General features: G+C 33.5%; 1 protein-coding gene across 2 annotated transcripts in view; it reads right to left on the bottom strand.

Annotated features, from left to right (window-relative positions):
- Positions 1-16,656, bottom strand: part of Gabrg2 (gamma-aminobutyric acid type A receptor subunit gamma2) — a 90,324-nt gene that overhangs the window by 50,341 nt on the left and 23,327 nt on the right. For both annotated transcript variants that reach the window (XM_046426265.2, XM_046426262.2), the window contains exons 2-6: positions 12,272-12,423; positions 10,688-10,755; positions 7,075-7,295; positions 3,925-4,007; positions 2,926-3,063 (exon numbers count right to left, since the gene is read on the bottom strand). In XM_046426265.2, the coding sequence (XP_046282221.1) occupies positions 2,926-3,063; positions 3,925-4,007; positions 7,075-7,295; positions 10,688-10,755; positions 12,272-12,423 (662 nt within the window). The remainder of the gene's footprint in view (positions 1-2,925; positions 3,064-3,924; positions 4,008-7,074; positions 7,296-10,687; positions 10,756-12,271; positions 12,424-16,656) is intronic.

Raw genomic sequence — 16,656 nt, 5'->3', positions numbered from 1 at the left:
TATAATAAAAAAGATTATTTTACTAAAACTATCAATGTAAAGAAAAAAGAAAGGGCTAAATACAGAGATAAAGATAAACCTGACCATTAGTGCCTGGCCTTGTACCTGCCATGGTTACCCGTAGCAACTCTGGTCTCTTTCCCCCCAGCATAGTTTCCCAGCATGCTATAAATAAACGCCATTACCGTCAGACATGGAGCTTTACCACCAGACTCCGGTGCTGTCAGCTCCAGGAATGTGTCTGATGTTCTTGACATTAGTTTGAGAGAAACCAGGTACATTCTGGCTTGGCTAACATCATTTCATCCTCACCATTCAATAAGCCCCTCCACCTGCCCCACATCACATGTAACCACTGGTCTTTCTGCTGCCCTTAGCCATTCTTCTGTCGGGAAGTCCCAAACAAATTATACCCTGTATAATTCTAGATCTGTCTTCCTCTTTGTTTGATCTCAGGACTCCTTGCAATCAGTTCGTTTACAACAGAGTCTTCTGATACACTAAGGAACAAGAAGTACAGTTACCACTTAGGTGACTGGATTTTATTAAGCTTGAATGAATGAAGATCAGAAAACCCTGCAAAGAGCTATGTTGCATTTTAGGCAATATTTGTGTCCAGTTATAACAGAGGCTTCTTGAAGGGAGATACATTCTCTACAAGCCTAGAAGAAAATCACTTTATGATAATGACCTTTATTCAAAAGCATTATAACTTGGACTTCTGATAATTTCCACAAAACTTATAAATATGTATTCTTTATAGCTATTAACTAGTTATAGAGCACTAATGCAAAGTTAAAAATGGCATTAAAAATCAAACAAAATATCCAACAAAGACTCCCAGTGGTTACAAAATGAACTCTCATATAAGTCAGTATCTGAGCTAGTTTTTAATTCATCCCTTTCTTTTTATAGTGGTCATTGAAATAGTGTACAAAATATAAACCAATAAGAACAAGGAACGGCAAAAGAGAACAAATGTAGAGCCTACCGATAATAGTAAAATTCATAAAGAAGTTGATGAATTCTGGTAAGTGAAGATACTGGGTATGAAATCGAGTATGTTTTCAATACTGTTTCATTGTTATTTCCTCAGAAGGATGAACAGCCTTGTGGGAGCTTGGCAATTCTCTTTGCTAAACTTACAATAAGGGGATAATTTTTTCCTGGCATTATCTCCTAATTATCAGTAAATGTCCTCTATCACTCTCCATTGGAACATGGAGAGGAGAGTCACACTGAACCCTATGAAGTAAAGCCAACCCTTCTGCTTCTGTCATTTGGTCTTAGTGCTACTCTGGGCCCCAAATGACTAAACAAAAAAATGTACTTGTCATGAGTTTGTGGGTTCTATTTTAGGGTACTAGAATAATTATAGAAATACAAATATACAGCATTCTAGAAGCACAGAGGATTGGAGATTATTTTTGCACTTCCTTTCACAGATGGAAGACTACAGCTCTAAGGCAATCCTGAACCTCTTTTTTAATTTGTTTTTCTAAACCAAAGGAAAGATTGTTCTAGTACTTGATGGCCAGGATTTCCTGTGAATAAGGGAACAGAAGGCCACCTTTCAAAAATATACTCAAGCATTACTTGACCTTTCTGCTTCTTTTTTTTTGCAGAATAAGAGCCTTGAGAAGAAACTTGCAAATGCTGAAAACAGTGTCAGGACCAAAAAACTCTATGATTTATAGAATAGTATTTTTAAAAGCAGAATCTTGAATTTTTATCTTTATATAGGCCCTAAATTTTCTTTTCTCTATACAATAGACCAATGTCTATTCCAACTTAGCCCAAAAATATGTCCTGTGAATTCTAGAAAAAACAGGTATGTATGAACAAATCCATAGAAATCTGTTAACCTCATGGAAATATGTTTCTAATGACAAGCCTTAAGTAGACAATAATTTGAGAATACAATGTATTTGAAATCGTGACCTATTTAAATTTACATAAGCTTAAAAGGAATAATTGGAGTCATCTGCATGGAGGATACATTCAGTATTTTAGAGTTCCTACTAAACACACACAGGAGAAAGTTCTTGTTTAGAAATACATTTAACCCACACCACTTGGCATTTCAAAACAAATAAATAATAACATTATAAATTATAAGATTTCATGTAAAAACATTGACTTTAGCTTCTATTGAAAAATCTAAAGTGCTGACCACATTATTCCTCATGCATACCTGATAAGCATAATTAGTTTTGGTAACACTTACTATTGATTGAATTCTAAGTGCCAGGTAGGTATTATTCCATTATTCTAAGCATTTCACTTTTTTTTTATACAGAGAATCCCTGAGAGTGGTTCTTTTTATCCATCTTCGATATTTGGGTACTTGGGAAAGTTGATCCCTTAGAAATTCAATAAATTTGCTCAGCATCTATAGCTCATAACTGATGGAGTTGGGATTTGAGACCAGACTTGATAATACCCAAAGCTTGGTTTATTTCCACTGATAAAGCCAGTTTGAAATATTAAATTATTGAATGGAGAATGAGTCTATATCCACTACAGTCATTTTTCTGCATTTGTGGAATGTACGTTATCTCTGTAGGATTATTTCAAATATTCCTCTTTCAATATATTAGAAAACATATTTCCTAAAAGAAACAATAAATTTACACCTAATAAATATTTTCTTTTTAAAAATAATTGCTATTCACTTTTGCTTAAACAAATTAGTAAATAATTTATTAATCCAATTTGAATCCAATTTGCTTTAAATTGATAGAATACAGTTAGGTTTATCTATTCTACTAGAAAAGCAATTATAATTTTCTCTAGGAAATTAAAACACTTCATTAATTTTCTGAATATCATTTATAGACAGACATTGAAAATACTTTCAAACCATATATATCAGAATTTTAACTCTAGAAGGGTCATTTAAAATTCTTTTCAAGTGGGTCTTACCAGAAGTTGTCTTCACTACTTCAGTGGTATTTCTCAATCCAACAAATGAAAACTGATAAAGCCTCCAGGATCTTGTGTCACCCACTTCCACAGAACTACGCTTCCACTGATAGACAATTTCTTCACGTGGGTAGCCATCTACCGTGAGATGGAAAAGCTCATGTTAAAAATGATGATAAATGATGATTAAATGAACATATGTAGCAACAACTGTCAATGAAAAAGGTTTTATAATGGAATTTGGTTTTTCTTTTTTTTGTTTTTTTTTTTTTTTTTTTTTGGTTTGGAGAGAGAATTTGTTGGGAGAGCTCTTGTCTATCATTTGCAAGGCCCTGGGTTTGATGTTCAGCACCATAAGTAAGTATACAAAAATTCATCCATAATCATTTTTTTATTCTACCTAACATGTCTAACTGGCAGACCAAAAATGAGTAGTAGATAAGAGACCTAATATAGATACTGAACTAAAGTAAGTCAAACATTTAGGGAAACTGAGGTTTGCTTGCTTGGGTTTAGGTACCTGTGAAGTTTATGAAAACTTCATCTGGTTTAGGTTTGTTATGAAGCTTCGTGGAACTTTATTATCTGGTAAAAATAACAGTTAATAAGAAGTCATATTGAGTTTAACTGTGTCAGGGTGCATACTAAGCATTTTACCTATGTTATACCAATAAAACAGTAATTCTGTGTGGTAGGTCTTAACTAGCAATGTGCTGCAACATTCTTTTTGTGAGTCCAAGCAAACATTGCCAATTCATTAAAACTTTGAACTCCAGTGAAACCTATCTGTAGTTTCTGATAAAATAGATCAATTGTTTTTTAGAAACTGCCTAATTGAGACAAACTGGGATTAAACTAAAAGCCTGTCAAAATCTTCAAACTCAGAGGCATAGCTTCATGCCATTTTGCAATTCTTTGCAATTTTCCCATTTGATTGACATTGCAACCAGAAAAACTATACATGAGATGGGATACAGAATGCAGAAGGACTACACTTACAACTGGAGAACTCCAGGGGACAGGAGTGTTCATCCATCGGGAAATTGTGCAACTGTAACTGGCACTCAGCATCAATTGTCAGTCTAAACAGAAAGATATTAAAAATAAATAGAAAGATTTTTTAAATGCACATGAGCATGATTTCTAGAGTGTATCTCACATCCCTATCCATAACACAAAATGATCCATAACACTAAGTGCAGTCAAAAATTAAGAGACTAAATGTGTGTGCAATTTTGCAGACCAAAGCTTAGCCTCTCATTCGCCTCAACTCCATTTATTCAAAATTTGTGATCACTTAAGTTTTGTGTTTTGTTTATTTTTTTATTTTTTATTTTTGCAAATTAATTGCACACATGAGATTGCTCAGTGAATATATTTAACTTATTTAACAGAACAAACTGTTTTAAGAACTTAAGCTCATTTACTCTTTGCATATAAAAGAATGCTGAGAATTCTCAGATCTTATCTGCTAATTAAAACAGCATGTTCTGTTAGTAAGTGCTTGTCAGCTGTTAGCTTTAAATTGCTATAGGTAAGTTTAAAAATTACTGTGTTTCACAATGGACTTTTATGCATTTTTACAATAAAGCACTATGAATTCATTAAATAGGATGTTAAAAGAGAAGAGGAATATCAAATCATAGCCAATCCATATTGAATACATATACACAGACATATTAGAAAAATGTTTGCCAGTGAGTATGAATTAGTTTGTATCTGGAGGGTCTATTAATGTATACAGACTTTTAGTCTAAAGTCCTAGACTGGGACTCCAGGAGGAAGAAGATTTAAAAGAGCCCAGATGTTTTGACCACCTTTTAAGAACTGTGAATATAATCTACAATTGTATAGGTGGTGGGCTGACAATTTTTAAAGTTTCATATTTATTAATTCTTTTATTTAAATATATATAAAAATCAATGTTTAAGTTGATGTTAATGTTTAAGTTATGTTTTTATAAAAATTATTTTAAATATTTCTCAAATTGCATAACTTTTAATTGGAGAGACTCATCATTCAGTGTTGTAATAGAGCAATTACTAATCTTTAAATATATTTGAAATTGTCTAAGAAGAGCTGGATAAAGTGAATTGTTTCCTCATTTGATAAATGTGCCTTAATTGCTCTTGAACTTGTCCAAAATCACATAACTAGTGACACGGTTAATATTTGGGCTTAGGTTTATCAGTCTTTAGAGATGGAGGTTTGAATCATTGCAACTCCATAATTACATGTCATTCAAATAAAAGACTGTTTTATTCATAATTGAATTTATTCTTAAATTTGATACTTTATTAGTATTATCTCTCCAAATTAAACCTGAATTATTAAAGTTGAAAATGATACAGACAGATTGCAGATACACAGAAACAGACATATGCATGTGCACATACTCTCACCCCCTGCACACACAGCTCATTATAGATAAGCAACCAGAATAAAATCATTTCTATATATAGACTGGCAATGATGCAAGCCTTAATTGAATCTTATGAGTGACATATTGAGGCAGCTTTTATAATTAACTATTGTATGATTTCTCAAATTAATAAGTCAAAGAATGAGTATAATGTTATGAGAATGATAAAGAGACTTGAGACAGTGTGACTGACTTCATAGTTCAAAAGTTAGACTAAGTTCTAATTTATTGGACCAGGCTTTGATTTTCACTAGTTTCTAATTCCAGTTATTACCTTATCTTTAATTTAACAAAACCCATGATGAATGAATTTAAAATAGATGCAATGAATTTCCTTTGCAGTTGTAGTCATTTTTCCTTGATTTGATCTAACTCAAAGTCTTTAGGCTTTGGAACTATTTTGAAGTATTCATTTTGTAAATTGAATATTACATAAGGCATAAAAATATGTATCACAAGTGATATGAATCATTTTGAAGTTAGATGTTCTAGGATACTAATATGTAAAAGAATCATATTGTTCCAGTTCTTTTACTGAAAGTATATATAAAAATATTTTAACATCTGCTGTATTTACTATTTATGACTCAATATTAAGCATTTTATGTATTACCCCATTTTCTCTTTATAACAATTCTGTAAGGTAAGAATATTTATCTGTACTTTATAGACAATCTGGAATGAAAGGTACAAGTTTGCACAACTGTAGCAGAGGTGGGGGTGGGGTAGCATAGTGCAGTGACTGCTGGTGGTCACAGTAACTTCCACCAGTTCTCACATAATTCATCTAAATAAAAGTGTAACCTAGTAAAAAACATCTTGCTTACTCTGCACACAAATCTTTGAGATGTCTTCTAGAACCAAGAATCTTTTTATCATATAGGTATCTCCAAGTTCCCATAGATAGAATTTCTGAAGAGTTGCCCAGTTCAAACAGTGAACAAGACAGAGAGCCAGATCAATCTTTAGTATATGTACTATTTTACTATTTAATAATGTACTCTCACTAGTGAGGAACTTCAGTGTAATAATATTTTAAATGCCTGTGAGTACAAAGTGAACTAAGATGATGACATAAAGTAATTTACATAGAAAACTTTCCAAATATTATGTAATCCTAAATTCAGAAGATATAAAATGGCTTCTTCAACTCTTCCAAAAGATGCCTAATCCTAAACTAGATAATAAATTATGTCACACAACCTTGGCAATGTCATAGGGAAGAGGGATGGGAGATGGAAGATAATAAATTCTAAGTGCTTGCCATTGTTCAGCTAAAAGAAAAACAATGTGTGGAGGCTCCCACATCAAATCTTCTCCTTTAGCAATGATTTCCTTAGAAATGAGGACATATTCAAACACAAGAAGTGGTGGTCCCCAAGATAACTACTTTAGTTTCTATCTTCTAAATTAGCAGGACTCACATCCAAAACATCAAGAATGGTATAAAAGTCAGAAGATCTCATACAGGTAAGAGACATTTCATACCAGTTGTAAGAAAACAGTGTACTTACATTATTAACAGAAAATTAGTTCTGCCTATGATTAGAACCTTAATGAAGATTATTGATAACAGATAGAAAAACTTGGTGATGTTCTATGCTATTTTCATCAGATACCCCAACCCTCATATGGGCTGGAAATTTTATTTTTTCTTTCATAAAGATAGTGTGGTAGATTTTTGTTATATCCCTAGTGATTACTGGGCTTCTTTTCCAAAAGAATACCTTAGGGTGTAGAGCACTCTACCATCATTCCAAATTCTCAGCATCCTATTAGGAGTGGTTATCCAGTGTGCATCAGCTTTTTTGGAGTTTCTGAAGAAAGTATCTGGGATCCAGATTTTCCCCACCATGTTGCTATTTAATCGGAGGACTTTAATGGTACTGTTAAATTTCAGGCGTCTGTCATACCATGTTTGGGCAAAAAATATATCAATTGTATACTCCTGTTTTAAAGAGAAAGATAGATAACACAGAACATGTTAATATAATAAAATATATTTTGCATATTTTATTCTTGCACATATTGACAATATGAAGGAAAGTACTTGGCTTTGAATACTCCAAGAGAAAGCAAGAGCTTTGTTTACAGGCCATTGCCTCTATTATCTTTTGCAAGCAGTTTTATATTTTTATTTTTTAAAAAGACGTTTATAAATATATTCTGACAAAAGTTCAGAGCCCTGACATCATTCCTTGCTTCCCATGTCTAGACAACAGAGTTTGCAGTGCCAGCTAATTCTTTGCTGTGGAAAACTGACCCATGCATCATAGTGTGTTTAGCAGCATTCTTTACTTTTATATTCTAGACAGCAGCAGCAACCACTCCACTGCATTGTAACTCCAGCAAGTTGTGACACCAAAAATGACCTCCAGACATCGCCAAATATCTCCTAAGAAACAAAACTTACTAGGTTCAGAATCATTATTGTAGAGTGAAACAAAGTCTAGAATACCCAAACAGTACTAAACTGGAGCTTCAGATAACTCATAATAAAATGGAGATTCTAAGAAATCTAAGGAGTCAGGTCCTGTCAACATAGAAAAAGTGAATGCACATGAAGTTCTTCACACATGCATGGCAGACAGCAAACAATCAATAAAAAGTGACTCATTTTTTTCACTATTATAGCTGCTTTTGCTTTGTCTAAAGAAGATGAAATTAATGAAATAAAAATCATTTCTAATATTGCACTAATCTCTATCACAAAGCCTATTCTTAAATGCCTATAATGATTCCCCTCAAGCATATGTCACTAAACCAGAAAAATCATTAACTTCAGTCAAAGAAAAACAAAGGTGCTGTGGAATTCAGACCATTAGGCCTGGAGTCACAATACTCAAGTTCCAGTGGGACTGTCACATTTAGTGGAAGTCTTTGTGGAAAACCCTTTACTCCCTGGGCCTCATTTCCCTCATTTTCACAAACTAGCAATCAATTCAATACATGCTTAGGCCCCTCCAGCTCTGTAATGCTATGATGCTGTACTTCTCAACTTTATCACCACCATTGCCACCATCCAGCCCTTAATCACAAGGCTGCTCTCCTTTTATTCTTGTTTTCTTGTTTATTCCATTGGGTACTTATTTGATGTTAGTCCTCTGGCTAAATACTTTTCATGCAACATCTCATCTAATAAACTACCTATGTGTAAATACAACAAATAATAAACTATTATTACCATAAACTACAGATTGAATTATTTGATATTGGCATCATTCCTAATAATGAATCCTAATTAAGTCTCACAATTTTTTGTAACTTGATTTTAATTATGTCTATGATGGGAAAATTAAAGAAAGTAGAAACAGCTTAGTATTCTTAGATGGTCAGAGATAGGGAAAAAAGTCACCCACGTTCCCCAGCCCAGTCCCTAACACTCTGTTTTACGTTAAACACAATGAACCAGGGAAATCATTGATTTGTTAGAGAATATGCACTGCCAGATGTGCTTATTTTACAATATCTACACTGTTTTGTGTCTTTTCCTGTACCAAAATTTTGGATATATTTTGACCAAAATAGAAAACAAACCCCAAAATAAAAAATCCCACAAAAAAATCAAACAGAACTGAAAACATCTGAGTTTTAACACCAGCATTTTAGAAACTGTGACCTTGGGTCAGTTCTGGAGACTCTAATTCCTAAACAAAACAAAGATTCTAAGTTTAAATAAACTGCCTACACTGATACCTATAGATTCCCGTTATTAAATATTTAAAATTTATACCAGAAACTAAGGATTTTGAGAATTTTATTTGTAAAAAATGTAACATGTTAAAATGAATGGTTCATGGTGAAGTAAGCAATGGAATTTGTATGGGCTATGCAGGGGTGCCCTATAGTTTCATCACAGAATGTTGTTATTGCTAGCTTGGTAAACACTTTTTAAAATGTGCCAATATCACACTAGATTATATTATTATTTAAATAATATTACATATTATCATAACTTGTTGACCCCATTCTTTATACTATATACTCAGCATACTTTCTCATTTCAGATTTGGGTGGAAAATTTTATTGAAGAACAAAGTTACATTCATTATTATAACTAATGAACTATTTTCTCTGAAAAAGGTTTCTAATTTGATATAAACTCTGTCATCCCCACAACATCAATTTTCTAAAAAATAGTGGAATACTCTATTTTATTTTCTTGTAATTAGCAATTGTCAAGTATACATACAGTAGCTGAATTATAATATTGTAACATTTTATAAAAATTAATTTTCTATTACATTTAATTTTTATAACAAAAGGTCCTCAATATTTACCATCAAATTACAAGAGAAAAAAACAAATCTGAAAGATTTTATTTCTCTTCCAAAATGTTGAACTTAATCTTTGTAAAAAGGTTTTATTGGTGCGTTATAATTATACATAATTAGTTGCATTCATTATGCCAAAATTCACATATGCACATAATGTAATTTGATCAGCCTCATTCCACAGTAACTTAGCTTTCCTTCCCTCCTCGATCCCTCAGATCTCCTTTCTTTACTGATCTCCTTTTTCTTCTTCTTCTTCTTCTTCTTCTTCTTCTTCTTCTTCTTCTTCTTATTATTATTATTATTATTATTATTTTAATTAATGCATTTTCTATATATGGGTTTTTTGTGCTGTATTTTTGCATGTGCATAGCATAATTCTCTTCCCCAGTATTTCCTCATACCCCCTTACTCCCTATCTATCCCTGTCCTTTGTTCTATAATTTTCTCTTCAATTTTTTTTGACATTTCAACCTTCCTCCTTCTTTTTCCTTTCTTTCCCTCCCTTTCTCTAGCTTTCATATATGAAAGAAAATATTCAACTCTTGACTTTCTCAGTCTGACTTATTTCACTTTCTTTCATTATTTATATTTATAAATATGTGTGTGTGTGTGTGTGTATATATATATATATATATATATATATATATATATACGTCATCCCCACAACATCAATTTTCTAAAAAATATGGAATACTCTATATGTATATGTATATATATATATATATATATACATACACACACATATATTGGTTGTAGATGGACACAATATCTTTATTTTATTTTTATGTGGTGGTGAAGTTTGAACCCAGTGCCTCACGTGTGGTAGGGAAATTGAACCCAGTGCCTCACGTGTGCTAGGCAAGCACTCTACCACTCAGCCACAACCCCAGCCCTTCACTCTCCTCTTGAGTTGAAATACATATCCTCTTTTCTGTTTGGCTTCCTCCATTTGTGTATTTAGAAATTCAATGAGACCATAACCCATTAAACCTAATCTTCTGTATTGACATGCTCCTTGTTACTTCCATGCTAACGAAATAGACAATTTTAATATGAAACTCACCATATTGATAGCATTCACTGGGCCAATGCTATTAACGTACATGTCTGTGTGAATTAATGTTGGTTTAACTGTAATGAGAAACACAGAGATATATACAGATGGAGAGGTACAAAATTTTATCATTTTAGTCTTTATTTTCTAGAATAGACTCATTTAGCTACACTAGAAGTATTTTATTCACAACTAATTTAGTACCAGTTACTAGTTCAATACCTTTGAATAACAACTATGTTTTCAAAGGAATATCTCCTTTTGTGGATGTAAATGCAATAAACAAGCATAGTAGAGTTTTGAAACTGATTATCCTTTTGATACTATATAAAAATGGAGAAATCAAAAGATACTGTTCAAAGCTTATTTTCATTTTTTTTCTCTAAGACAGGTTGAGTTTTTCCATCTTACCTTGAAACTCTGTGATCTACTTTCATATCTTAACCTGACTTTACCCATGTAGAAAATAATTAGTTAGTAACTCAAGGAAAAAAAAAAACTACATTAGACACATGAGGTAGATATAAAGAGCCACCAGTAATATGAATTGTTTTTGAAACATTTCTCCCTGCTGATTCATTTTATGACCACTTTATCCTCACACACCTCTAGCCAACCCCAAATCAATCTCCCTCAGTGAATTATCGCATGCTGTAACTACACAGAAAAGATGGGGAAACCATATGGAAGCCCATTATAAACCTATTTATCAGTGAAGACTGGTATAAAAATCTATAATATAATATCCATGACCAAATACTGGTGCTCCATTTTCATTTAGCATTTAATGAACAAAGATTCATAATAGCATTCTGGGCTTTGATTCAACAAAGTACATTTTTTTCTCATCTTTATTCATTTTCCCAGAAAAACTATGCCAGACTCCATAGTGGATGGAATTCCTCAGGCATATTGGCATGTGCAGTCTGACCTTCATCTCAGTGATGTTGTTCCTCTACCTCTAGATTCTTGACCAGCCTTGCTCTGGGTAATGATATATAGGCAAAAGTTTATTTGCCAGTTCTAAGCCTAAGCATTAAACATTGCGAGTTTCTCATTTGCTCTATTCTATTGCCTTGAAAAGGATTCTCCTAACTAGTATTCTAGTTCCAAGAGTAGAATGAAAGATGATTAGAGCACCTCTGCCCCATATGAGCAGCCTCAGCCTGGTTTGGGCCAAGTTAGTTTATCCCTGGGTACAGTGTTAAAGAAATGCTTTCTGTTGTTGGCCAAGTAATTTGGTCCTTGTTTGTTACATAGCAGCAGGTTAACCAGTGTATCCTTTCTAATTTTTTCTTATTTTTTGATAGTATTTCATAAGAAGTTGTCACTATTTTTTTTTACAGCTTTTGTCCCGAATAACTAAGAAAATTTGAATTTCTGGTCCTCAAGCTTCACTTGAAAATCATTTTTTTTTTTCATGTAGAACTGATCAATACCCTTCTGACCCAGTCATGAATGCTATTTACATTCTCTATTTTTTATAACATAGAAGTATAATTTAAAATTTTCTGGCTCTTGAAATATGTCCCTGCTTTTCTTCTGATAAGGTGGACACATTCAGGTGGTCCTCTCAGAGAGGCTTCATCATACCTCCTATGTCAGGTCGAAGTTTGTTGTCATATCCTTCCAGCAGGTTGTTTAAGATGACAGTGACATCGCCTTCAGGAACTTTAGGGGTCAAGACCCAGGTTTTGTTAGAAGCATAGTCTTCATAGTCGTCATCGGATTTTTGACTGGTAAAGCTAAGTAAAAAAAAAATATTGGTCAAGAAACAAATTACGTGTGAGTTGACTTTTACCAAAAAATACTGATGGTGAAGGAAAAATGAAGCAAGTTTACAGGAATGTGGAAAACAAACGAAAAAAAATATATCCACCTGATGTTGAATCCAACTGATCAAACTGTACAGATGGGGATTAAAATATATTAAAGCATCTCTCCAGTTTTCCAGGGTGCTCTGCCCTACCATCTATAAATACACCATGAGTTATCATTTATTTCTGCCTTTCCCATGTTTGACGTTCTTCCTACCCACCTGCCCAGCCTCAGGAAGGACTTATTAAAAAAAAATTGTGAATGGGATGCTTAAATTATCATAATGTAGTCTAAGAATTCAAGCACAATGTCTACTTCCTCCTCTTTTAGAAGGAACCTATTCATGAAAGTAAGAGAGTGATAATTAGATCCACTCCCACAGACCGCCAGACATTCTCCCCTCTCAATTGAACTACTAGGGAGAACTTTGTCTTGCTGCATCTTCTGCCCCCAGGATGTGTGCATTTGTATTTCCCCTCCTTGCTTGTACTGAAGGCATGGGAAGTTCATTCATCTTTGATTGTTAAGAACCTGGCACTATGAAGAAAAAATGCAGTTGCAGACTTTAAGTCACCATTAATTTCTGCAAACATTTCTGAGCTGGAATTTCAGACAGTGGTTGATGTAGTGCAATCATATAAATACACACCTGTTTTGACTGATAGTCATATACTATTCGTGTAATTCAGTCTTAAATGACTAAAATCTGACAGAACTCCCGCAACCCTGCGTCACACACGTACACACTTGATATAGAAGCTAAGTGTGGATTTGGAAGGTGAGTGGACTTCCCAGAGCTTACTTCTTCCCCTGCCCTAAGTTCCAACACCCACCTCTGCCATCACATAAGATGATTATATTTGTCTGATCTAGGAAAAATAGGAACCCTTGTAAAAGCTGACATTTTTGTTTTTAGGAGCACTCAGTGAATATTTTTTGGACAAAATTTAAAAAGAAAAAAATACAAAATTTCCCACCCTATATCCAATTTCAGTTTATATTCCTGAATATGTGGATATGTGGTCTAGAGTAGGTTTTTTTTAATGTCAGATATTAAATTGCCACATTACCCTGAATACCTATATTCTCAAACCATATTTGTTATCTTTTCTCAATCACCCACAGTTTTAAAACATTCACATACACACACAATATTTAGATTAATAAATATTGGAGAAAATGGTGATTATGTGAATAATGTGGCTTGAGGATAAGGACTGAAGATGAAATTTTTAGAGCAATCACTAGTATATCTCAATTTATTAAGCAAGTACTGTAACCTCCTCTTTCATTGTGTTTTAAAGTTTTAGGAAGCATTATAAAAATACATGTACAAAAAGCCTAAAATAGTCAGCATTTTACATCTTACACTTCAGCGAGCGCAGAAACTTTAAACAAGCATTAATTTCATAGTGTCCATAGTGGGTAGGATGGGCTGGGCAATGTTTCAACCAGCTCTCAAAGAGGAAGGCCTCTTGTGGGCATTGAGACCAGTCCTCTGCTAGGAAATCCCCTCTAAGGGCTCAATTCTTCATTTTTCCAGGGCGTTGTTAAATTCTGTGTAATAGAACTATAATCCTGTGACCCAAATCTTACTAGCATAGGGGAGGAACAGCTCTCTGGCAAAGAAAATTTTAAGTTCTTTTAACTCAGAGGCCCATCTGCTGTCACCATGGTCTGCTTTCTGGATTCATTCATATGTCTGTCACTTACTGTTTAATGACCTGAGACAAGTTACTTTAGCCTTGATAAGCCTCAAAACTCTCATTTTTTAAAATGTAGGAAATACTAGTATTCAGCTCATAGTCTTATGTAAGATTAAGATAATGCTTATTAAGTATGTAGCACAACGCCTGACACAGCAATTAGGCCCAATATCACTGTCATTATAGAGTGACCACTGCTGATTCATAACAACAGCTCTCGAATCTGATTCTAAAGATGCTACTTCAAGGCTTTTGTATAATATGGTTCAGAAGAACTAAAAACAGATGTTTTTCAGGAAGAAAAATAATGAGCCACTGTATTATAAATAAATGAGGTTTTTCTTCTCTAAGGCTCTCTCTCAGCTGAGAGCTAAATTAATGGGACTGGTGCATAATCTGGAATTAGTTCCTAATTTGTCTTTAAAAAAATATGATCCTTTTTCAAGGCTGGCTATTTCTTTCTCTGGCCTCTGCTGGAGGTAAGAACCCCTGTGTTCACAGGTGGGCTATCTGGGGATAATGACCATTAGGTGAGACATTCCGGGGTATTGTCAACTCCTTGAGGATGTCCCAGAAGAAAGAGACTAACAATGACTCAGGTCCATTTGACCCTTGTGTGGGATGAGAGTAAATACACATTTGAACTTCTAGCAAAAGGCACTTCTTTAAATGCAACAGCATTTAGAGATTATTACTCCTCCTGGTGCCCTTTAGTTTAAAATGATATTCTTAAAGAGGGAAAGAAGTGAAATTGAAATTACTCTCAAATTAAAAAACCATAATACAGAAAGGTTTTATTTTTGGTCATCTGAGTGATAATGTCTGAGTGTCAGTGCCAAGAAAAGCTTTTGGGCTTCTCATTTCTGGAAAGTTTCAAAACATTGTTACAAAGCCATCTGTCCAGAAGACTTGGACCACCAGCAACAGTATCCCCTGGGAGCTTTGTAGAAATGCAGAACCCTGGGATCCACCCAGATCCTCAAATCAGAATCTTTATTTTAACAAATTGTAGAAGAGATTCATATACATATTAAATATGAGAGGGTTAGTCCTAGTGTATGTGTGCATGTGTGTGTGCGCATATGTGTGCTAGAATGAACTTTTAAAAATAGATTCCCAGATTCCTATCATAAAGGGTTATTTAAATCTGAGTCTCTATGTTGTAAATTGGATTATTCATTTTTTTATTTCTGTCTTTACAGTTTCACATATGATTATAAACATGAACTCATCTTCAAACTGATAAAACATTTTATCTAGGATTAAAAGAGGTGTATAAGAAGACAAAACTTGATTGACATTGTTCATTGAGAGTTCTTACAATTACATAGAAGATTCTGACTCCAAATTTTGGTACAGCTTGTGAATGTTTGTCACTGAGAAGATTAATCACACATTTTTCTGGAATTTTTACATTTTCATCTAAGGATTTCATATTCCCATAGACTTAATATAGCTTTAAGTTTGATAGGGGGAAAAGCCTAATTATTACACTCTTAAGATAGTAAAACTGAAAAAAAATTGATAAGAAATATGTACAGTTGTCATTTTATTGATATATCTTTAAATTCGTTGATATTACATGCATCACAAAGACAATGTGCACCTTTCTGTAACATACATAGATGAGATCATTGAATTAAAAAAGTAAACAAAAGCTCATTTAGTTTTACACTTCAAGTATTTTTAAATACCTAGTGTTTCACTCTTTCATAACACTAATTTCACCACTGTATTATTGATATGATTTTGGTTAACATTTATTTTACAGATATAGTGAATCATATGCACAGTATTTTTAAATGTCAATCTATATCTCCCAAGATATATGTTCCATAAAATGATAAATTTTAATCTTTTCTTTGAAAATATTTCTGTACATTTTGGCTTTTTGCTCCATTAATGTACCCTTTAAATTTTGAATACCCCCTGCTTATATCTCATAAATCTCCACTCTTTGCTTTAGCCACATTCCAGGGGTGTCCCCTGCTCCTCAGGCTCCTTGTGAGGCTATCCCATAGGAATTCCACACTCCAAAGCATCATTAACAAGGAAGATCTTCCTCCTCATACCGGCATGCTACCCTGGAGTTCCAGAAATCAGGCCCAACTGCATGGCTTTGTATATGCCGTCCTCTGCCTACAGTCCTCGCTTAATTCCCCCCTCTACCTAATATTCGCCATAGCTTATTTCACCTTTTAAATTTCAATCCAAACATCATCTTCTCACCCTGGCCATGCCTGGATGACTTTTCTACATTAGTTGCTATCTGCACTTTTTATATGCTATAAACAGGAAATTGATGGCTTCATAGTACTGATCACAATCTGCATTTTTTTACTTTGCCTATTAATTGTCTCCATTACTAAACTATAAAATTCCTTGAGCATGTGTTTAATGAAAATTTGTAGAAATCATCATTTTTTTTCTGGATAACTCATTTTCCCAGAGAAA

The sequence above is a fragment of the Marmota monax genome, unplaced genomic scaffold (assembly GCF_021218885.2).
Source record: "Marmota monax isolate L192 unplaced genomic scaffold, Marmota_monax_Labrador192_F-V1.1 WCK01_AAM20220418_F8-fsc00246, whole genome shotgun sequence".
Taxonomy (NCBI): Eukaryota; Metazoa; Chordata; class Mammalia; order Rodentia; family Sciuridae; genus Marmota; species Marmota monax.
This window is presented reverse-complemented; position numbering and strand designations above follow the sequence as displayed.